The sequence below is a fragment of the Panthera onca genome, chromosome D4 (genome assembly GCF_046562875.1).
Source record: "Panthera onca isolate mPanOnc1 chromosome D4, mPanOnc1 haplotype 2, whole genome shotgun sequence".
NCBI classification, from domain to species: Eukaryota; Metazoa; Chordata; class Mammalia; order Carnivora; family Felidae; genus Panthera; species Panthera onca.
In genome coordinates this window covers 30732120-30757016 of record NC_138351.1, presented here as the reverse complement: position 1 = coordinate 30757016, position 24897 = coordinate 30732120, and the positions used below count along the sequence as shown (strand labels likewise).

Sequence of the window (24897 nt, the reverse complement as noted above, 5' to 3'; positions counted from 1 at the left end):
AGAGACAGCGTGAGCGGGGCAGGGGCAGAAAGAGAGAGAGAGAGAAAGTGAGAAAGAGAGAGGGATAGGGAGAGAGAGAGAGAATCTCAAGCAGGCTCTGCACCATCAGCACAGAGCCGATGCAGGGCTCGAACTCATGAAACCGTGAGATCATGCCCTGAGCCGAAACCAAGAGTTGGATGCTTAACCAACTGAGCCACCCAGGCACCCCTATATTAAAAAATGTAAAAGCATTTTATTTTATGAAAGATCCACTTTCATTAAAAGTGGTATAAAAACTGAGATGAAGGGGCATCTACTTGCTTATCCAACCTCCTCCCAACAGCTAGTCCCACAGCAGGCTGACAGCATTTCTATGTCAAGTCTACCACAGACTACACAACACATTCATTTTGTAGCAAGCACCTCAGTGGTGAAACTCAGCATCTGATAAATCTGAACACAACTCAGCTGCAAGTAGGATAAAAAAAAGATGAATCTAAAACAATGATTTGCAAGCTGTGATTTTCAATCATTAATGGGTTGTAAAATCAATTCAGTGGGTTATGAGAGCATTAAAAACCACACATACACAAGAGCCAAAAGAGCAAATTCCTACACATCTTTTCTAGATCAAAGTACAACTGCATGCCTTACAGGTAAATACTCTTTCATAAACATTTTATTTCATCACATATATGTACTAACACGTATGTACTAGGTCATGACATAAAATATACTTCACAGCCCTCAACCACATCACATTGAAAAACATATTTGGTTATTCAGTCTCTTAAAAGATTTGTTTCTTTGTTTTCGTTTTGTTTTGTTTTTCCATTTCTGAGCCACGGCTCCCCACTGCAATGGCTGGGTACTCTGAAGCTCTCCCCGCTCAACACAACAACAATTTATGGTGCTCTTAGTACCACCATTTCCTGGTTCACTGCTATTTTCTATTTTTCCTCTTCTATTTTTCCACAGCTCCAGGAGCTCAACTTAAGGGAATTGCCACTGGGCATCTGAATGTGGATCAGGTCCCTGCTGCCATGTGCCAGGCATGATGCCAGGGGCTCTACACACATGACTCTTTACAGATATGGTTCCTTATCTTTCACCCGTAGCAGTATCTCACCTATCCCTCTCGAGGCACTGGCACAGGACACATAGGGACTGAGGGAATGTTTCCACGTAAATGAATTCAACAATAAGTGCATTCTGTTGATTGTAAACCACATAAATTCAATTCAGCAAAAGAGAATAGTTTCAAATAAAATGTTTCCTCATTTCTCCATACTTAATACAAAAGTACTATACAAAGCTTAATTTATATTGATTAAATCCTAATTGTATAAAAAGTTGAGGCATTGGTGTTCTGTGGCTACTGGTAGTAGTTTTATTACTTCGGTGTCGTATCTCATATAGTATAGTTATACAACATTAACCCTTTGATTTTGAGCAGTTATAAACTTATTTTAACACAACATCATATATTCATTACTAGTTATTACTCTCACCTAAAATAATTTAGCAATAGTACATGATACTGAGGGAAAAGGAAAACAGTTAACTTAATACTTTTCTAAATGCTAGTAAGAAAGAAACACATCAACGCACACCTGATTTGGGGGATGGCCATAACTCGGCCTGTGACTTCAAATGGAATCTGGGAAAGTAAACCAAAGGTGTTTTTAAGCTGAAAGGACACAAATGTTGAGTTCAAACCCTTCATCTTTCATATTAGGCAGTATCTACACACGAAGGTAAATGACTTATCTACAGGCACATAATTACACAGTAAGAGAGATGTCCAAGGTCTCCTGATAACAAATCTAGACTTTCTCTATTTCATAACAGAGGTTCATACATACTATAATACAATCATATTTTTAAAAGATCAAATCAGATATCAAGGAAAACAAATCCATCATAACCTTTTAGGCTAAAAAACCCTAGAGCAAGAGTTTAATAAAAATGCATGACAGCTGTGTTCAAGATAACATAGTGTGGAATACAGTGTTGTAAACATGGATGGCAGAAGTTCATGGTGACAGTAATTCACTGTGTGTTTATGCATTAGTTTTGTGCATTAGTTGTGTTTTCATCTGTATCACTTAAGCTAAATTTTTTCCACAAAAATTTCTCATTTGATTTCCAAAGCGAAGTTTCCAGCTCCTCTTTCCTTTTGGAGGATGCGGCAAGGGGCACTTTTTCACATAGAGTCTCTATCACTGCCAAGTCAGTGAGTTTACTAAGGCTGTCGTCATTCTGTTCATTCAAGATGTCCCAGAAATCTTTTGGTCTCTGTTTTGCTTTTTCCATGGGCCCTGAAAGAACTTTCTTTGGCAGTTGTGTGGGACTGTTCCCATAACTATTAAAGAGGTCATCAAGAATAGATGTGTCGCCAAGTAAGCCTACCACAGAAGTGTTTCCTAACACTGGATTTTCTACCTTCTTGTTTTCCACTTTGAAAAGGGGTCCGTTTCTTGAAATGCCTGTTCTTGTTGGGCTTTGTTGCTCTTTCATAGTATATTCTAATTTTTCTAACTCATATGCTTCAGACTTACTGTTCAGGGAACAGGATACTACAGTATCTTTGTATGCTTGGCTGTTTTTTCCATTGTCAGTCTCTTGGGTAGAGCTCATACGTGATTTGGTAGTCTCTCCGTCATTAGAAAGTACCTGTTCCCTATGGGAACCGTGAGTTTGAAACTCAATGGATTTTTCTTTATATATTTTTGGGCTGCAAATTTGAGAAACTCTTTTGGGAGAATCTTTAAGTGCCAAAGTTGCAGAATCTGACAGGCCTTCTTTTATAAGAGATTCTGTTTTTTCAGATTTATTCCTGACTCTCTCTGTTTTCTGACAGGAAGTTTTAATGCATTCTGAAGCAAAATCCACAAAAAATTCTTTTACCTCCGGATACTGAGAAGCATAAAAGTCTTTTAGCATTTTCTGTCGTTCTTCTGATGTAGCATTAGTTATATTTTTAGCAAATTCCTTTACAGAAGGCAAGTTAAAATAAGAAGCCATTTCTTCAAATTGTTTTCTGAAGATTTAATGAACAAAAGCAGTAGTTATTTTTATTATTTTATTTTTAAAGAACTCACCATCAGTGATACTAAAAAAAGACACAAAGCAATGTTCAGTTGATCCCTGAACAACACAGGTGTTAGGTTTCCCTGTGTAGTCAAAAATCTGAATATAACTTTTGACTTTCCCCCAAATTAGCCTACTGTTGACCAGAAGCCTTATTGATAATGTAGAGAGTCAACTAATACATATTTTGTATGTTACATATATTATATATACTGTATCCTTACAATAAAGTAAGCTAGAGAAAAGAAAATGTTGTTGAGAAAATCACAAGGAAGAAAAAATATATTTGCAGTACTGTATTTACTGGAAGAAAATCTGCCAGTAAGTGGACCCACATAGTTCAAACCTGTGTTGTCCAAGGGTCAACTGTAATCTTATTCATTTAGTATATATTAACTTAATTCCATAATGAAAATGCATTTTACACTAGCAGAATGTGACCTCTTTCCTTATGCTAGTGAAAAAAAATTCTAGTTCATGAAATCACCAGCTTTTGAAGTTATTTTGATTTATACTATTAGGCATTTCCTGGGAATGATGGGATCCCAGCATGCTGCTCCTCCAGTCAGCCAACTTACGGCTGACATGAGAATCATAATTTATATAATCTGTCTGAAAATCTATATTGCATTCAAGTCCTATGAAATAAAATTGTCAAAAAAAGGTCTTAATGAAAAGACAAAATTCTGAAAAATAAAGGGATTTTTTCTTCTCTCCTTTTTTCCCTTCTTCCACAAATACAACAAAGAAATTTCATACAACTTTTTGATGATCCTAAAGGAAAATTCTAAACTGATAAACCTAGATTCTTTCTTCCCCCAACTGGCCTGCCTTGAGTATAGACAGCTAAACTAAGAAATGAGATGTCATTTAAAGGAGTGAGTTTTACTCTTAGTATAAGATACTAACAAAAGCTGTTGTATTCATGTGTGAGAAAATGGACCTTCCAGAACCCTGGCAAGACAGAGGCAGAAAGATTGTTTCACAACCCTGGACACCAGACTGTGCTCCTTTCCCCAGGTGAGGGTGCTATGGACTGAACTGCAACACCCTCAAATTCATTATGTTGAAGCCCTAAACCGCAGTCTGACTATATGGAGATAGGGCCTTTAGAAGGTAATTAAGGTTAAATGAGGTCATAAGAAGCCATCAGAAATATCTTTCTTGGCCAAGAGAGGACACGGTGAGGTCACCATCTGCAAGTCAGGAGAGCCCTCACCAGGAGCCAAATCAGCTGGTACCCTGATCTTCAACTTCCCAGGCTCTAGAACTGTGAGAAGTAACTTTCTATTGTTTAAGCCCCAGTCTATAGTATTTTGCTATGGCAGATGGAGCAAAGACAGAGGGTATTGCTTTGCTGATGCTGAGTTGGGCCACGAATCAGGAGAGCTCAGTGTTTGTAAACATTCTTTAAAAAAAAGCCAGATGGTGTTGTAACACATGATTAAAAGTACCAAAGTTTTAGAATTATGTTTATATTTGATATAGTTCCTTAAAACATTCATTTATACATTCAGCAAACATTTATAGATCCTCTATGTGCTAAGCACCATAGAGTTATACAGCAGTGAACAGCCGACCACCATATTCTTCAAGGAGTTTATAGTCAAGCTGGAGGAGACAGACACATGAAAACCAAACCAGAAGAGAGTGATAAATCCCACTACAGATGAAATAAAGGGCCCTGTGGGTTCCCACAGAAGGGGTACCTGAGCCAGTGATGGATCATGGGTAAGGTAGCAGGGAAGGCTTCTCTGGTGTCACCAGTCAGGCAAGGGTAAGTGAGGAAACCGTCCAGGGAACGGGGAACATGCACAGGCCCACTTCAGAGAGAACCTGGTACACAGAGGGGCAGGAGAAATTGCCAAGGAAGAGGCTGACTATCATGAAGGGTCTGTATGTCAATTTCAAAAGTTTGAATTTTATCCTGCACACACAACAGAGAATCCTGAGGGTAAAATAATGATTTATTTGTAATGTATGTAATTTGGAGCTTTAAAGCCACTATTATTTTGCTGCTCAGGCCAGGTTATGTCAAGTTTGTGTTTCCTGTGATTTTAGTGGCATCCATCGTGCATGCTCATGACTTTTGTGGCTTCAGATGAGCACCCTGCCTTCTAGTCCTCTTCACTGCACTGGTCCTCTTCACTGTTCCAAGTCCAGATATTATCTATGCCTGAGCAACAGCCACTCTTACTGCCAAGAGAATATTTAATAACACAAATACAAGCTTCCAAATTTCTGTCCTGGAAATTGCCAATGTTCTTGTTGGAAAGCAACAAGCACGTTCTTAAAAGGTTCCAGTTTTTACTTCATATGAAGTAATGAGGTATTATTTTGTTTATTAATCATTTCCAAATCCATTTTCATGGCCTTTCTAATAAATATTTGTGCTGTGAAGATTAAGTTATTGGCAAAGTTACAGGCTGATGTCTTATTTATCCAAGACTTGGTGGTGTCTCAGCAGCTGCCAGAATACTTCACCTTTGCTGTGCTGACCTCACTCAGAATCTTACAATTCTGTCCCTTTTGGGAGGAGAGCTTCTGACCCCATGTTATACCAGTAGTATGCAAGTAAATTAGGCTGGGAGGTTGTCCTTTACAGGATGAATATGACTGATTATAATTCATTTTATTTTTGCTTTCTAACTTGCTTTCATAATTCTTGGTCTTTAAAAGAATTTTCTCTAAGTATTTAAGGAAGGTACACTCAGGAGGTATAAACTAGCCACTTTGTAAGGAAAATTTAATAAACTAAAGTAGACACTCATAAGTCACTAGAAGAAAGAAAAAAAACGGAAATCAAAGACAGGTATATTTTAGCAAATATATCCAGAGTAGTTGTGTGTCATGTATATAATTCAAGTTCTCTTCCCTTTTCATGAGAACTGAGGGAAAATGGTGGGACACAGCTAGGTTATCTTCTTTTTGCCTGAGCTTTCTTAAGTGAAGGGAGGACTGAAACTTCATTCCGATGACCTGACGGCCACAGCGGGTACGGATTCGTGATTCTCGTAAAGGAGGATGATTAGTGGGAAAGATGTGTCAGCAGTTCTGACATCGATCCCTAGGTCAGAGGTTGGCATTCTAACATTAGTCTTTCACTTAGCCTAAGGCATTTATTCCCTGGGATGGGTAGAGAAGAAAGTGAGAGAAGAAAAATCTAATCATTTGTTAATAGTTTTATTTTTATATACAGTGCTAACGGAGATAAAGACACTTGTGCTCCTTAAAAACTGGTAAAATCCATTATGGTCTGCCTCTGAACAAAATAATTGCCCAAAGCAAATTACCCCAAATTTGCCCAGAATCATCATTGTAAGTCTATTTATGAGGAGAGATGCTACTGTAGCATGTAGGGTGTTTGCCTTTCTGGACAATGGTGGGTAGCTGAGAGCCGCACTCTAGCCTACCACACCAGCACCCAAGGGCTGAGGAGCTACCAAACCCGTGAGGAAAGAATTTGGAACAGGGAGAACCATCACCATTTGCCCATTGTCTGCAGAGGCCTTCAGGGTCAATTCAACCATGCCTTTCATCCCTGCTTAGCTCAGTCACTACTCCTCTGTCACCTGTAACAGGTGTACCAGGCCTTTTCCTGGTCCTAGTCTCTTCCTCCCCAATCTAATCGAATCCCTCACCCTTCCAGACCATTCCTCAGCCCCTGGAATGAGGCTATGCTCTACCAACTCCCCTGTTCTTCTCCCCAGATGGTCCCTCTATCCCCTCATGATGCCACCTCCTCCCATACGGCCCTCACAAGATAAGGCTCTTATACCTCACATCTTAAACCTCAGGGTTCATGCTTCACATGCTGCTTCCAGACCATTTTTTTTTTCTTAAAGATTCCTTTCCCTTTTGCAGGTTTATGCTATCCTGCTAATCCATTCTTTCCCTCAATTTGTCAACTGACCTCTTAGTCGCTTCCTCCTAGTGACTGAACTCATGATCAATCCTGTTTCCTTTCCCATCTCCTGCCATCACTCTTGATAACACCAACATCCATGTGGATGGCCCATGTAACTCCAACTCCTAGCCCACCAATTTCTTTACCACGATCCCCCACTCCCCAAGACTCAACAGAATGTCAGGTCCCTATTCCTAAGGACATATACTGCCATTGTCATTACCATTAATTGCACAACCTGCAAATCCCTGAATTTAGTCACCTCATAATCCAGCTCAACTGTTTAATTCCCCCATGACAACAATGCTGGAAGATACTTCTGACCTCATCAAGCCTCCCCTTGTTTAGCTTAGGTTCGACTTTATAATTACTCCTTTGCAAACATCTTTCAGCTTCTTTGCTTCTCTCTCCCTCCATTCTAACCCCTGATAAAACCCAGCCATCTCCCTATTCTGTGTCTGTAACTGAGCAATTGAAGCCTGGCTGAACAAAGTCTGCACAACTGCATGGATGCTTTTACTGGAATTACTCTCCAACAGGGACTTAACATGACCCATGAATTCCAGTCTCACCAAGCTTGCTGTTCTAATTGATAAATGATTTATTTCATGACTTTTCTCTCCTGAAATTTCTCTCCCTCTGATTTGATACTTTAATTCTCAGTTAATTGAGAAAATATCGCATCTATGCCCATCTTCCATCCCTCCTCTTCTGATGCCTCTCAAAGGCTAGACCTTCTTCAGTAGTCTGGATCCCACCCTCTCCTGCTCTGCAGGACTTCTGTTACCACTTCTCCAGCATGATCTCTTTTTTTCCATATTGGTTTTTTTCCCTCAACACACAAATAGGTTCTACTGTCTTCCCAACTTAAAAAAATTTACCTTTGACTGCACAATGCCCTCCAACTACCGCAACTTTTCACACTCACAGAGAAGTCTCAAGATCTGCCCATCCCCTGCTTCCCACCTCACCCCGAGTCTGCCTAGGGATTTGTAGACTGCTCACATCAAGGCAGCCAGTGAGTTCTCCTGCCAGTTCTGGAAGGCACTTTTCCACTTCATCTGATTCTGGTTCTCAGCAGCATTTAATAAAATGAAGCACTTCCTCCATTTTGAAATTTTCACTCCTCTTGGACTTCAGGACCTTATAGTGTGCCTCCTACCCAGCAGGCCACTGTCCCCTTAAGGCTCAGTCCTAGCTTCTCTTCTGTCTGTGCTGGGTTCCTAGGCTGTTCACATAACCTGTGGCTCTAAAACCATTTAAAATCTCAATGCTGATGACTTCCACATTTAGATCTCTAGTCCCCAAATCCTATTTTCATAGAACCTCAAATTTAATACAAGCAAAAGAGAACTCTTGATTTTTTTTCAGTCCAAACTCCTAGTTTTCCCCATTTTAGTAAATCCAATCTGTTGCTCCATGGAAAAGTTAAGAGTAGTCTTGTTTTCTCTCTTTCCCAACAACCAGTCCATACCAAACTGAATTCATCCACCAAACTCTATCTCCATGGGAACCACTCTACCGTAAACCACCATTGGCTAGTTCCTTATGGTCTTCCCTAGTCTGCTCTCTTCCACAAAGAAATTAGAACAATCTTTGAGAAACATACATCAGATCATGTTCATGCCTCAATAGCTTTGACACACCTGGGACAAAATCCAAACTCTTATCCACAACCTACAGGGCTTTGCATGCTCCAGCCCCATCTATGTCTTGGCCTTCAGCTCATGTCTTTCTGCTTGGTTTATTATGCACTAAGTACACTAGTCTTCTCTCAGTTCCTTGAGCACATCAAACCTCTTTGCTCCCTAGGGATGTCCTTAATCTAGTTCTTTGCCTGGTTATCCCTCAGGTCTCAGATGCCAACTCTGTTGCGAGGTCTTACTCTCTACCCAATAGAAAGCCATTGGCCCCCCTCCAGATCACCTTATTCTCTACCAACCAGGCCTGTCCACTTCTTTCCTGTAATACACCATTTTATAATTATTTATAATTTTTTTTTTTTACTTTTGAAAGTTTTATGGTTTAACTCTCACTGCACTGTAAACTGTCCTTTTTTATCCTGTCTGTGTAAAACCTAGCACAATGCCTGAGTGCATATTAGGTGCTCAATATTCAAAGAGTAAATAAAATGCAATTAAGTGTTTCATTTATCCATACAAAATGATTTCATTTTTTTATCAATTGAGGGATTAGCTTTCTAAAAACATCTAAAACATTTTGAATTTATTTTTTGAAGTATACAAATTCAGCTGCCAGGTATGGTTAAGATTCAAATTATTTGTATATTTTATTAAGTAGCTATATTTCTTTTGAGAATAATTTTTAAAGTCCAGTGTTGCTATACACATACCTGCGGATCCCTTTTGGCGTTTCTCCAATTATAAAGGTGGTCTGGTCTGTGTGGTAGACTTTTTTCTTCTTTTGGCTTACAGGGTGTGAAATGTAAAGGGGAAATGAAAAGTTTCCTTCACTTAGTTGTTGGTCTTTCTTTGAAAGTGTCAATATATCTGTCTTCATTTTTTCTTTATGTGTCTGGAAAGAGAAGGAATGCAAAACCTAAGTCTGAAAAAATAGTCGTTTTTGGTCAAATGAGGAGATGGCCTTATTTTTTCCAAAACCTCTTTATAATCAAGTATATCATATTCTCTAGTTGATAACAATATGAGAGATGTTAGTTAACTTAGATTTTTAAAAAGAAGATATAGGAATAAGTTACTTTTATATATTACTTTTATATATTTCATAAATATATATTTATATTTTATATATTTTATATAAATATAAACATTTATATTTATAAAATAAATATTTCATATAAATATATATTTTATATATTTCATAAATATATATTTATATAAATATATATATATTTATATAAATATATATTTATATAAATATATATATTTATATTTTATATATTTATGAAATATATAAAAGTAATGCCAATACTATGATGTTTCCATGGTGTCCATCGTTTAAAATATATGTTAAAGAATATATCTTTCTTAAAGATATAATAAAAGTAATAGCAATAATATGATGCCTTCATTGTCAAGTTTGTTGGGATATTATATACATGCTGATATCCACAATCCTAAATGAGGATAAAAATTAATGATTATAAAAATAATGGCATAAAAACGAGATATTTAAAATTCTTAAATCAGTAATTTCCCTCAATATTATTAATCAGATTTTTGTTATTTAATTTTACATAAGTAGCCAAACTTTAAAATAACAACAATCTTTATGTGATAGTTAAATAAGAAACCATTTTCATAAATCCTACCTTTTAATCTCTACTAGATTGCCAGAATATTTAGTGATTTTAAGATGCTAACTACAGTTGGTTGACACTATATATAGAATTATATTTATTTTACAGACTATACTTGTTGCTTGTCTAACATAAATTGTTAAAAACACTGAGTCAAGAAAAAAATAATTTTAATTATTGGTTCCAATTTCCCTGAGAAGATGGTACAGTGAATACATGGAAAGCCCCACCCCACTCCAAAATGAGAAGACTAGATACAATTTGGTAACAACAACAAAATTACATTTGAGCTCAGAAGTGAGAAAGGTAAATCTCTAGGTGCCAAAAACAAAGAAGTGGTGAATAGGAGCTGATGCTCAGCAGCCCAGAGTTAGGGCCTTAAGTTATAGTTTACAGGACCCCATGTATAGAGGGGAGATGGAAATGACTGAACTCCCTGCATTAAAAGACAAAGAAACCAAAAACACAGTAGGAATTAAGAGGCTATCCAGTTTGCAAATTAAAGCTAGGAAAGTCCAAACTGGGAACACAGAAGAGAAGCAGGCTACCTTCCTATTCTAGATAGGAAGAATCACTGGAATGCCCAGCCTGTGCCATGTGTGGAATCTGATTTTGTAGCACCTGGGTGGAATGGAAAATCTAAGCTAAAAACCAACATAAAAAACTGGTCCAGAATCAGTGAAAACCATAGATCTCAATGAAGAGTGAATATAAAAACATACCATGGGAAGATTTCTATAATCCAGAGAATGCTTTTGATTCTGATGGGTGGTGGTGGCGGGGGGGGGGGGGGTGGGGGGTGGGGTGGGTTTGGGCAAAAATTATGAAGAATATATAAAACCCACCACCATGAAAATGGGCAGAAGCAACAAGTGTGAGAATATGTATCTGAGGAATTATAGATAACAAAGCAATCTGCAAGAGACTTTAAATCATTAGCAAGTCCAGAAAGATAAAGGAAAGAATAGAATATACTAGGGCTGGTATTATATAGACAGATCTGAAAGAGCCAAACACAAACTCTAAAAAGGAAATGTGGTTTTGAAATAAAAATAGAGATAGGAACAAACTCAAAACATGGGTTAAGCAGCAGACTAAACAGCCTTACAATGATAGTTGATAAAGTGGTAGAGAAAGAAGACATGGCAGAAGACATACCAAAGTTTGTAAAATATTAGAAGGTAAGAACAGAGAAAACAGAAGAGATAATATAAAGACATAATGGCAGGTAACTGAAGAAGGCATGAATCCTCAAACTAAAAAGGGAAAGCAAATCTCTCGTGGGAAAAATAAAAATAAATCTGTACTTTGTTATATCACAGAGAATATCTTTAAAAACTGCCAGAAAGAAAAAACAAGATATCCCACAAAGAAATGACAATCAACCTGAAGACAGACTTCTCATGAATACCACCACCACCAGAAGACAATACCTTCTACATGCAGACAGGAAAAAAAAATATAAACTTAGAATTTATACCCAGTTAAACTATCTTTAAAGAATTCTTTTTTTTCAGACATACATACAGGAGTTTGCTAGACACAGATTCTTGCTGATGACATAATTATTTTTCTTTTACAGGAGTTCAGTGGGATTGAAATGGCACATATAAATGAATGTGTGTAGGGAAGAGTGTTTCATTCCACAAATATTTACTGAGCACTTGTTATCTTCCTGTCACCATGCTATGCAGTTGAGAACAAAAATATTTACATATACAAAGAGGCCTTTCCCTTAAGGGACTTAAAAATGACAAGCCAATTTTTAAATTTTAAGATGGAACATTTAGTTTTTTTTTAAATAAATCACTTATCTCTTCAACTTATTATATTTAAATTCATTTTATTGAAATAAACTGAACATTGGATAACATGTAAGATATAACTGTATGCTATTTATTATTTCATTTCATTTCATTTCATTTCATTTTTCATTTCATTTTAAAGTGATCTCTATCTAACATGGGTACCGAACTTATGACCTGAGATCAAGATTCACGTGCTCTACACAGCCAGCCAGGCACCCTGTAGCTGTATGTTTTTTTAGTAGCAAACCATTTCTAATGAAAATAAATTGACTTCTTATATGTCTATTGTGACTCAGATGAACAAACATAAAATGCTGAAAGTACTTTCCTTAAAGACATCATTTCTTGAATCTTAAAGCATCAACAAAGAGGAAAATGCTGACCTTTAAAGATAAATCTGTAAGAGATTTGACACACTTATTTTACCTCACAAGAAAACAGATGGATGTTATAAGTTTCTAATAAAAAGGCTCATCATCTTAAGATGATTCCCAAGAAATGATCTATTATTGTAAGGAGAGATGGTATGTTTACGTGAGGATAAGTGAAATAAACAGAAAAAGAAGGAACTGGGCCAAGAACACTCCCTCCTCATATACTGCAATTTCTGAAGCCATGGAGAAATCATGCCAGACAATGGTAATTTTCAATAATTTACATGATTACTCTTGGTCTTTCTGACTCTGGCAAAGCATTACAAAGCTCACATTTTGTATGGATACATTTTTTTTTAAGTCAGTTTTATAAATTCTTCAGGAAAATTCAGCTTTTCAACACAGGTATCAAACAGGTGGATCTTTAATTTTGCCAAGAATTCTATATTTAAAAACTTGATTGTGTTAGATAATCATTCTTTTCACACATGGGCTTAATACCCTATCCTTCATTAAAAACAAACAAAAAAAATCTATCTAGGTTCAGATAGGTTCATTTTAGTAGAGTACTTTGTACTTAAACAAGGTTGTAAACAAAATTTTGTTTGTTAATTAACTTAATAAACATTTTAGTGGCCTTGTTACAAAGCTGGTTTCACTACTTTATAGTAAAATGGTATCCTTTACAATAGTGGATACAAGGAAAAAAGTTCCAAAGTTTAGTTCCAATTGCAGTGATAGTTATGCCATAAAGCAAAATTCAAGGCCTATGGCCAAGATGAAAAGTTTCCAGATTATGTGAATTGGACTCAAACTCATTCATTACCACTTATGTCAAAGCTGTGAAGTCATATGACACTGAGGCAACACAATGAAGTAGCAACAGTTATAAAGGCTCGAGTAATGAAAAGTTCAGTAAAAAAGACTGGATTAGGAATTTAAAAGACAATACTGTCCCTCCTTAACACTAGGAGAGAGGGTGAGGTTGCTTGCTAAAGAAAGCAAAATAAATCCACTCCTCTTTCTGCTAAAGAGTAGAATGGCCAACAACTGGAATACTATGCCTGTATTTAAAAGGAAATTTTGCAATCATGACCTGAATAAGAAAGAAATGCCAGTTTCTGCAAAAGCCGCTAACTGTTCCTAATGTTTTCTTAAAAAGTTTCTTCAAAACTATCCATCAAGATTTGCCTTGAGGAAGTACTTCTATATTCTGTGATTCTGATGAGTTTTCCGTCATATTACAATTTATGATTATAATAATAAGGAAATATAAAGATAAGAACTTTGTACATTGTATTGTATAAATATTTCTGCTAAGTATTTTAGAAAGCCTGACACTATTAGAATATAATTTATAACTTAGTAATTGCTACATTCATGATTATTTGCCTAAGTTATTGGGTATTGTTAGGTGTTTCTACTATAGTGTTTTTCAAATTCGATTTGTGGAATCTTTATTAAAAATAAAATCTAGTAAGTGGTTTACCCCTAGGAAATGTAAAAATATAGTTAAAAATTCATTTGATGATGAGATTAGTTGAATGGAAATGGGGGGATACTTAAGAAGAAGCCGGATTATCAGAGAATTCTGAAATAATCATTCTAATCTATGGGTGGTAATATGTCTTCCTCCTTTGGACATACACATACTATATGCAGCCATCAGTTGAGAACTGAAAAAGTAAAGGAAAAACTGTCCCCCTTCAGACCACAGTTAACCAGGGCTAAAAAGGTAAAAGATAGGTTATGTCTGATTATGGTAAATCCTAATCTCATTCATATAAATAAGAATTTAAACACATGATATGCTGTTTTTACAAAAATAATGATTTATTATTAAAACTAAAGTTCATAAATATAAAAATTGTTTAATTCAGTTAAAACATTAAGTATATATCATTTCGGTAAAGGATAATTGTTCTAATATATTTTGGCCAAAATAGTCTCCTCATCTATTCACAGTTAAATGCTTAACTTGGAAATGGCTCACTTCAAAGACTTTATGAATATCACCTTTGATTTAATTTTCATGAAGTTATAAAATCATTATTGATTTTTTCTGATTTGTCTGTAAATTGTGTTTGAAAATATATCATAAAAATTACTACTTAAAAATGTACAGGGGTGCTTGGGTGGCTGAAGCATCCAACTCTTGATTTCGGTTCAGGTCATGATCTTACAGTTTGTGGGGTCATGCCCCTGTGTAGGGCTCTGCACTGACAGCACGGAACCTGCTTAGGACTCTCTCTCTCCCTCTCTCTGCCCTTCCGTTTGCTCATGGGCAAATATGCACGTGTGGGTGCACTCTCTCTCCAAAAAAACAAAAACAAAAATATAAAAAATGTATTTTGTATACATGTATACATGTATGTATATTTTGTAAAAAATATAAAAAAATGTACAATGTATACATTCTACAAAATAAAACCTATAATTATTTTAAATTATAAAAGATCTACATTAGGATTATAGTGAATAAGAGAGCACTTTTGTAGGGAAAAATTCCTTCTTCTAGAGTAGCCCAAATGAATCCACAGTAGACCTAAGCAACTGTATATAATTCTGTATAATTTATTTCTTACTGAGAAGTTTTAGGTTTATGTTGGTTCTATGAAGAAAGTTCCTTATCTTACTCATTGCTCTAAAGATCAATAGTAAGAAAGATTCAAATAACTTTTGATAATACTCTTTTGCCTTTGAAGCAAAATTCTGTGTTTCAAGGCATTAGATCTAAGCCGAGTTATGTTACTTTAAATGAAATAAGAGTTATTTTTTGAAAGGCAAAACTAAAAAGGAGATAAAGTATATATAGATTTTCAATATGAAAGAAAAAATAAAACTGACTCTTAAAAAGTTTAAAGATAGCAATCTTTACTGTCAATGTGCTGAGAAAAGAAAAAAAGAATATTCCTCTTACCTCACAGCCATATGATTACATTAGCAAGTTTCTATTTGCTATGTAGGAAATCTATCTTTATGTACTAGGAAGTTTCACTGGGAATAGTGCAGAGAATGTTTAAGTTAAAAAAACAACAACAAACTTTTCTACTAACAGTCTTTGAGGTAAAAAAAAACAACAACTTTGGAGGTAAATTACTGAAGAACTGTAGAGAGCACCTAGATAGGAATAGCAAGGAAATGAGCAGAGCTGATGGGGATCAATCTGTCCTATAGCCACCTACCTGTAACAAGTGGGGGCAAGAAACAGAACAATCCAGGAGAGTGAGTTTCAAAAGGAATCATGAACAGCCTCCAATTCCCATTTTAGCAAGAGAAATATTATTGTAATTTCTGCCATCTTTTTTTTAAAGTATTGATTGATTGATTGATTGATTGATTTTAATATGAAATTTATTGTCAAATTGGTTTCCATACAACATCCAGTGCTCATCCCAACAGGTGTCCATCACCCACTTTCCCCTGCCTCCCACCCCACATCAACCCTTAGTTTATTCTGTTTTTAAGAGTGTCTTATGGTTTGCCTCCCTCCCTCTCTTTTTTTTTTTCCTTCCCCTCCCCCATGGTCTTCTGTTAAGTTTCTCAGGATCCACATAAGAGTGAAAACGTATGGTATCTGTCTTTCTCTGTATGGCTTATTTCACTTAGCGTAACACGCTCCAGTTCCATCCACGTTGCTACAAAGGGCCATATTTCATTCTTTCTCATTGCCAAGTAGTACTCCACCGTGTATATAAACCACAATTTCTTTATCCATTCAAATAATCCAGTGAAGAAATCTGCCATCTTTCTAAAGCTCCTCAGGGCTAATTCCTGGAGACGCAGCCAGAGCCAATGCAGACACTGCGACTCTTCCTCCCCTGCTCATCTATCCATACCCTCCACGGAGGAAGCCTGGACAGGGATAAGGTACAATGCAGAACAGCCTCATAGGATGGGTAGCCTTACCATAGTGGGCCACTGGGAATTATGGAAAAGTTTTATTAAGCAATTTTAGAATGGCTCTGTCTGCTAAGCTGGTCTCTCCAAAAAACACCCTGTAGAACATATACCAGAACAAGGAGCAAGAGACATGTAACAGACACATTCACTGTTTTGTTTTGTTTTGTTTTGTTTTTCCCCCATAACCAGATGTTTAGGTTTGATTAGTCATTGACAAAACTGGAAAGAGAGAGACTTTCAAAGGGATTGGAAGGTCCTGATGGCTTGGATCCACTGAGAAGCCTGAGTTTGGATTCTAAGATCACCAGAGTATCTGCCCATTATAGGAAAGCTCTTGGTCTACACCTTGTTCCTGAGAATGGCACAGAGCCTCACAAGCCACTCTACAGTCACTGCCATGTGTGGGTGTGGGTGCACCGTGTAGCCACTGGTCCTCACAGTGTCCTGATCACACCAACTTTGCCATAAAGACTAGAAAAAAAAAAAAATCAGTGTTCTTTTTTTTCTTCATTCAATCTTAAATAGTGAAGTCTGAGAGGCAGCAATGCTTTTGTTTACACATCTGTTCAAACAAAAGATTAAAAAAGAAATCTCCCTTTGGGTAAGGGCCAAACTCTATAAACACATAAGAAGTCATAAACTTCTTTGTCTTTGCAAAGCAGGGAATCAGGAGTATTATAAAAATATATAGCACATGTAAATACATTCATTCAAATGGCATCTGAGTGTCTAAAAGGACAAAAACTTTTAAGGGTCTTTGCACAGGTGTGAAAAAGCTCCTATCCTGAAAGTAATCATTCAAGATTTTTGCCTGGAGGTAGGAAATATTCCGTGAATGCAGTTTTCCAATATTCAGGAAAGCCTAAGGCAACTATGAGCTACTCCTGAATTGTCTTTACTCATCCTCTGGTTGAAAGCCAGGTGGTTAGAGGACCCACCACAAATACATATTAAAGTCAAATTTTCTGCATGTTTAAAAATGACATTCAAATCTGAAAAAAAAACCCACTTAGATTCAAATCCAAAATCTTTTTGGGGGGGTTGTTATTGCCATTCTGCTTTACTCCTGGAAGAAGTAATAGTTACAATCCAGCTATATCTATGTATCTCTACCTGTATCTGTATCTCTCTATATTTTTAATAGTATTTTGCTTTCTAAGTGAGTCACAACAGAACAACTTTATAATGGCTGTCCTGAGCCTAGGTTCCTTTTTTATCCACAACAGTCCATTTCTCATTATCTGATAGACGTATATATCTAACCCTGGGAGAACAGGTGAGTATTATGGGGCATGCAGCACACACTGCAAACAGAAATAGAAAAGGCCCATCTCCTTGGGATCTGTGACCCTGAAGACACTGCCAGAACGGTCATCTGTGGGAACAGGCCAGGTGAGACAGTGGCAGTCAGAGCACTGGACTCAGCACCTTGGGCCCTAGGGTCCAGAGGAAACTGGGGAAGTTTTGTTAACTTTTTGAGCCTCATTACCCTGGGGGATAATGAGTGATTTGGGGATCAGGACCTAAGGGGGTAGGAATTTGGATCAGGGACTCCCATTGGTCTCTTTCATATTTAAAATTCACAATTCTGGGGCGCCTGGGTGGTTCAGTTGGTTGAGCATCTGACTTCGGCTCAGGTCATGACCTCACTGCTCATGAGTTGGAGTCCTATGCTGGGCTCTATGCTGACAGCTCAGAGCTTGGAGGCTGCTTTGGATTCTGTGTCTCCCTCTCTCCCTCTGCCCCTCCTCTGCTTGTGTTCTCTCTTTCAAAAATAAACATTAAAAAAAACAAAATAAAATTCACAGTTCTAGCAGTCCTTATAAGATCTTGAGAAAGTAGTAATCAGTAGGTCCTTAGCATCTTGTAGCCCTGACACAGTTTCAAATCTTTATATGTATTACTTGCATTATGGTAAAACTTTATCTAAAGACCATTTGAAGGTCCTGTACTTAATATTAATAATACCTGGTATGTGAAAAGGTCACAGAAGGTGGTGCTGATGGAAAAATATTTAAAGAAAGCCTTCCTTCGCAGGCATCTGTCCCTACCTGCCTTTTCAGCAGCTGGCATTTCCCACAGGGAGCTTAGGCTCCTCCCTTGCTTCCTTCAGGCCTCTGGCTGGAGTTAAGGCTTCTAAATGTAGGCTGACAAAGCCACCAATGGTTCTCTAGCATCTTGGGAAGATCATTTCAAGCATGTCCCAAATGAGAGACATTGCAATTAGCTGTGATGTTTGATGCAGATTATTATTAATAATAAAGTACTGAAATTAGCAAATTAGAGTGGATTCTGTATGGCCACATCATTCTGATGTGCCTTCTTGAATCCTGTAGAAAAGGAAGTAAAGCTTTTACACAGAGAAAGGCCAATTAAAAGTATATCCCACTAGAAGTGAATTTAATGATCAGGATCCTCTCTTCATATGGTCCAAGATGGCAGTTCTGAAACTATGGGTCTTAAAACCTCTTTACACTTTAAAAATTATTAAGGACCCCAAAGAGCTTTTGTTTGTGTGTGTTTTACCTATTAAACATTCAAAAATATTAGTTAATCCATTAAAAATAACAATAAGCTGGGGCACCTGGGTGGCTCAGTTGAGCGTCTGACTTCAGCTTAGGTCATGATTTCGCAGTTTGTGAGTTCGAGCCCCACATTGGGCGCTGCACTGTCAGTGCAGAGCCGACTTCGGATCCTCTGTCCCCCTCTCTCTGCCCCTCCCCCCACTTGTACTCTCCCAAAAATAAATTATTTAAAAAAATAAATAACAATAAGCCAATTACATGTTAACCCGAAAAACTCTTTTTATTTTTGTTTATTTTTAAATGTTTATTCATTTTGCAAGAGTGAGCATGTGCACATGCACTTGCATGACACAAGCAGGGGAGGGGCAGAGAGAGAGGGAGAGAGAGAATCTGCACCATCAGTGTGGGGCCTGAATCAGGGTTTGATATCACGAACTGTGAGATTGTGACCTTAACCAAAATCAAGAGTTGGATGCTTAATTGACTGAGCCACCCAGGCTGCCCCTGAATAACTTTTTTAACAACAATAACGACAAAACATTTTACATTTTCCAAGCAAACAAAAAATTAACATGAGTAGTGGCTATTGTTTTTATATTTTTTAACTATCTTTAACATCTGGATTAATAAAAGACAGCTAGAGTCTCATATCTGGCTTCTGCATTCAATCTGTTGCAACAAGGTTGTTTTGGTTGGAGTATATGAAGAAAATCAGCATCATGTAGACATGTCGTTAGAAAAGGGAAGAATATTTTAATGGCCTTTTCAGATAATTGTAAATATTTTTTGATGCTATATCAAAACTCAGTTAAGGTTAGTTTCATGTAAAATCTGAAACCATATCAGTAAATTTTTACATTATTAAAATTCATTGGCATATGTTGTACTTTGGCCGGATTTTTTTCCCCAAGCATGACAGTGATATTCACTTGGTCATTTGGAAATACCAATGAACTGAGTTATGTAGATCTTTAAAATGTGACACATTCAATTACACAGCATTGGTAAGTCATATTTGTTGTTATCACCACCTATTGCATCAGGAAAAAATATGTAAGTATGGGGAATGCGTCATGGTCATGGTGGAAGATACAAGATTTTCAACATTTTGCTTTATTTTATTTTTTAAAAAAAATTTTTTTTAAACGTTTTTATTTATTTTTGAGACAGAGAGAGACAGAGCATGAACGGGAGAGGGTCACAGAGAGAGGGAGACACAGAATCTGAAACAGGCTCCAGGCTCTGAGCTGTCAGCACAGAGCCCGACGCGGGGCTCGAACTCACAGACTGTGAGATCATGACCTGAGCCAAAGTCGGACACTCAACCGACCGAGCCACCCAGGCGCCCCAATTTTCAACATTTTAATTGAAAGCTTGAATTTATCCCTGGCAACACGTCCATGCCCACTGGTTTCCTTGAAGTACCAAACTCACTAGGTTCATTTTTAAGAAATTACCTACCAAATCCAAATAACCAGTCTGTCTGTCAGCAATTCTTTCAAGTACAAATGATGTTTTATTAAAAAAAAAGGTGGCTAGTTCACTTTGCAGCTCAGGTGTACAAGTGCTTATGTACACTCCCTATTTTAGCAAACAGAATAGAATGAAAGATGAGTATAAAAGGTTGAGATTTGATAAAACGAGCCATTTTTATCAAGGATAAAAATCAATCAAAGATATTCATCAGACAGTCGGTTTAAGCGGCCAACTTCAGCTCGGGTCATGATCTCGCGGTCCGTGAGTTCGAGCCCCGCGTTGGGCTCTGTGCTGACAGCTCAGAGCCTGGAGCCTGTTTCCGATTCTGTGTCTCCCTCTCTCTGACCCTCCCCTGTTCATGCTCTGTCTCTCTCTGTCTCAAAAATAAATAAATGTTAAAAAAAAAAAAAAAAAAGATATTCATCAGAGAAACTAGCTTCCTTGTCCTGCAAGTATGTACAGAATCCAGAGACTACTAGGTATGATTTGGGGCCACTGAATGATTCATGATAAGCTGCCAGCAGTTTTCTCACCATTACTTTTACACCATTTGTGCAATGTCAACAAGTGAAAAAGGCACTTCAAGTTATTCTGAGAATAGTTCGGACCTTGCAGACCCCTGAAGGAGTCTCAGATATCTTAGGGGTCCATGAACCACATTTTGGGAACTGCTCATCTACAATAAGCTGACATGCCTTCAATCAGCACATACATGATACCTCCATGCTGGAAACTCTGACCAGGATGATCGAGAGTGGATTTTGGTTTTACCCAGCTTTATGCCTACACACAGGAAAAGGCTTCCCCCCTTCTTGAGTGAAAACAGAAGGGTCTTTCTGTCTAGAATAATGATTACCAGCTCCAGGCCTGGCTCTTAGCCTTCTTCACTAGGGAATGGTTAGATATTATGCACATGTTGAAAGTTACTTGTCGGAGTATAAACTCTAACATTTCAGTCTGTTCAGGTCAGTTTAACATCTTTTGATTATTTCTCTACATGCAAGGCCTTTCATGATGTGTTCCCTCAATGCAGTCTTACTCTTCCTGATGTCCAATAGATGCTGGCTTGGTTAGGCTAATCTTCTCACTACTGCCAAACACATCATGGATATGCATTTCTGGAGCCAAATTTCCTCAGCCTTGCCTTCTGCCCAACATAGTTCTACCCATGCTTGAAGGTCCAGATTCATGAGATTTTCCTTGCGTACTTTTTTTTTCTTGCATTGTTATTTCAATTTCTCATTTGATAGCTTTATTATATAAATGGAATCTACCTTTATTTAAAATGTTATATAATCACATACAACATACCAAGCCAAGCAGCAACAATGTTGCATGTAGGCCAAAAATCCTAATTTCACCCGCCAAAGAAATACAAGACCAGGGGGCTCTCTTTGAATAGGTAGGGCCCCTATTCTATTGGAAACTATTTTGATTGCTTAGACCTTACCTATGTAACTGGAGCTATACATGCCTCTAACACAGAGAGCAACCATATATATATTTTTTCATATTGAGTCCTGAGTCATTTAGCCGACAGCCTTTCAATAAATGAATGTTGGATGAAAAAACATAACGCAAGTAAGAAAAATTTTTGGAAGACAATTTACCAAAAGCAAAAAGTTCTTCCTCTTAAGGTATTCATTACTTCACCTGGCAACAGTAAGAGGATAGCCTTATATGCTGAATAAAAAGCAGGTTATGGCTTTCCAATTCCATTTTTTAAGCAGTTGCTGCTACAGTCATGAAAATTGTTTACAGATTAATTGAAAGTTGATTCTGATAGTAACTTGGCTACGGGATGAGAGTCCCTTTTTTTTATTTAAAAAAAATTTTCTTTTTAATTTTTTAATGTTTTATTTGTTTTTGACACAGAGAGAGAGAGAGGCAGAGCATGAGCAGGGGAGGGGCAGAGAGAGAGGGAGACACAGAATCCAAAGCAGGCTCCAGGCTCTGAGCTGTCAGCACACAGCCCGACGCGGGGCTCGAACACACAGACCATGAGATCATGACCTGGGCCGAAGTTGGACGCTCAACCGACTGAGCCACCCAGGCGCCTCAAGAGTACCTTTAAAATAAAACATCAGCTTACCAACAATCTTAACATAAAAGCGGTGAGAGCTGACTCTGGTCATGTTAAAGGGGATATTATCCTCATCAGGAAAATTGCAAAAATATCACAAATTCCAATGTTAGATTAGGGACCACAGTTCAAACATATTTATCCTGCCTAAAGCCACTGCACTGCACAAGAATTCATGTTCATATTAAAAATTAGAGTAATTCCTCACATTTTTTATTTGTAGACTCTCTTTGAAAAGGCTGTAGTTAATAGCTACTAGAAATTCAATTAAAATCAGTAAGCTCTGATTGAATATCTATGTACCAGGTACTATTCTAGCTCCAGGGAATAAAAGAATAAGCTTCCATTCCTAACACAAATGAGTTTCACAGTCTAACCAGGAATATAATGGCAGACATTGTTGATGGCCTATCAACAGCCACTGTTACTTTCTTTGTTGTCTGAACAAAATTGGAGTTCTCTTAGAGATGTGCTCCGGGATGGTGGATTGCTCTCTCAGTTCTCGGGGTGGGGGGGCTGGGGGGTGGGGAATAAATGGAGATTAGGCAAGCTAGTCATGTTTTGCAACAAAGATTGTTCTCCTCAACAAAAGGAGACATGTATGAGAGAACCATACCTTTCTGTCTTTGGATGATGCATTTGTATAAGAGAATGAGTTCTTGAGATGCAGTGGTCATCCTGCAACATGAGTCAAAAGGCCCAGGCACTAAATGTTGACTTACCAAGGCCAATGACGCAGAAAATGAGAAAGCCTGAATCCTTATGATGTCATTGGGCTATAGCACTAAACCTAGAAATACCCCTCAACAGGCTTGCCATTATGTGAACTAGTTAATGGCCCACTGTATAGGTCACTTTTATTAATTAATCAATTATCTTTATTGAAATATAACTGACATACAATGTTACATTAGTTTCATAGTGATTTGATATGTCTATACATTGTACTAGGCTCACCACAAGTGTAGCTACCATCTGTCACCACTATTATAATACCATTGACTGTATTCCCTATGCTGTACCTTTCAGCCCTGGGACTATTCATTCCAGAACTGGAAGCCTGTATCTCCCACTTCCCTTCACCCATTTTGCCCATCCCCCCACCCTCTCTCCTCTGGCAACTATCAGTTTGTTCTCTGTATTTATGGGTCTGTTTCTGCTTTTTGTTTATTTATTCGTTTGTTTTGTTTTTTAGATTCCACATGTAAGTGAAGTCATATGGTGTTTGTCTTTCTCTGACTTATTTTACTTGGCATAGTGTCCTCTAGGTCCATTCATGTTGTTGCAAATGGCAAGATCTCATTCTTTTTTGTGGCTGAGTAAAATTCCATTGTGTGCATACACCACATCTTCTTTATCCATTCATCTATTGATAGACACTTGTGTTGCTTCCCTATCTCTGCCACTGTAAATAATGCTACAATAAACATAGGGGTGCATCTATCTTTTTGAACTAGTGTTTTCATTTTTGGGGGGGGACAAATACCCAGTAGTGGAATTACTGGATCTATTTTTTCAAATTTTTTGAGGAACCTCCCTACTGTTTTCTGTAGTGACTGTACCAGTTTGCATTCCCATCAACAGTGCACGAGGGTTCCTTTTTCTCCATGTCCTCACCAACACTTGTTGTTTCTTGTGTTTCTGATTTTAGCCATTCTGACAGGTGTGAGGTGATATCTCATTGTATTTTTTATTTGCATTTCCCTGATGATTAGTGATGTTGAGCATCTTTTCACGTGCCTGTTTGTATAGGCTAATTGTAGATGGTTATCCTATTCCTTGCAGCTGAAAGTATCCTGTAGACATATATACGGTATCACATAATACAATGGTAAGTACTATAGCAGATACACACACGTAAAAATGAAGATGAGGAAGACATTTACACTGCTTTGGAGAGGCCTTAGGGGACAGCTGTCTTTGATGATACAAGGGGGAGGAGTTCAATAAGCAGACACAGGTGAAATGGAATTTTAAGCAAAAGCAGCACAGGAGCAAAGGCATGGCAGGGTAAAAGTCCACGGTGTGCCCGTAGACTGGTTCACAGTCTGAAAGCTGACCAGAAGAGTCTGTTCATCTTTACATCCCCAGTGTCTAGCACAGTGCCTGGTACAGAGTATCAATAATTTTGAATGAGTGTCTCAGAATGAAAATGAAAAAGCAGGCTAGGGCCAAATTGAGATCGGCCTTATGTGCCATGGAAAAGAAGCATGATAAGACATTTCACATAACTTTGGAAGGCAGAAACTTGAGGTCCTAAGTGATTGTTTAGATGTATTACTGCTAGATGAGGAAAGCTCACAAAGTCATAAATGGGTAGGGATATCTTTTCTGGCACTGTTACCCATGTTCTCCCTTCTTGAGTGGGTTTCCTATACCAGCACTGCAGCCAACAAATGGCACGTATGGAGTGCAAATGAAGAATACCAGCATTTATGCTGCTCTAAAATGACTAAGATCTTTACA

General features: G+C 37.5%; 1 protein-coding gene across 3 annotated transcripts in view; it reads right to left on the bottom strand.

Annotated features, from left to right (window-relative positions):
* Positions 1-1689: 1689 nt before the first annotated feature.
* Positions 1690-24897, bottom strand: part of ERCC6L2 (ERCC excision repair 6 like 2) — a 131790-nt gene continuing 108582 nt past the window's right edge. For 2 of the 3 annotated variants that reach the window (XM_060609871.3, XM_060609874.3), the window contains exons 18-19: positions 9336-9517; positions 1690-3025 (exon numbers count right to left, since the gene is read on the bottom strand). In XM_060609871.3, the coding sequence (XP_060465854.3) occupies positions 2053-3025; positions 9336-9517 (1155 nt within the window). In that variant the 3' untranslated portion in view covers positions 1690-2052. Of the gene's footprint in view, positions 3026-3279; positions 4912-9335; positions 9518-24897 lie in introns of those variants that run through there. The other variant, XM_060609875.3, reaches the window with a different exon arrangement.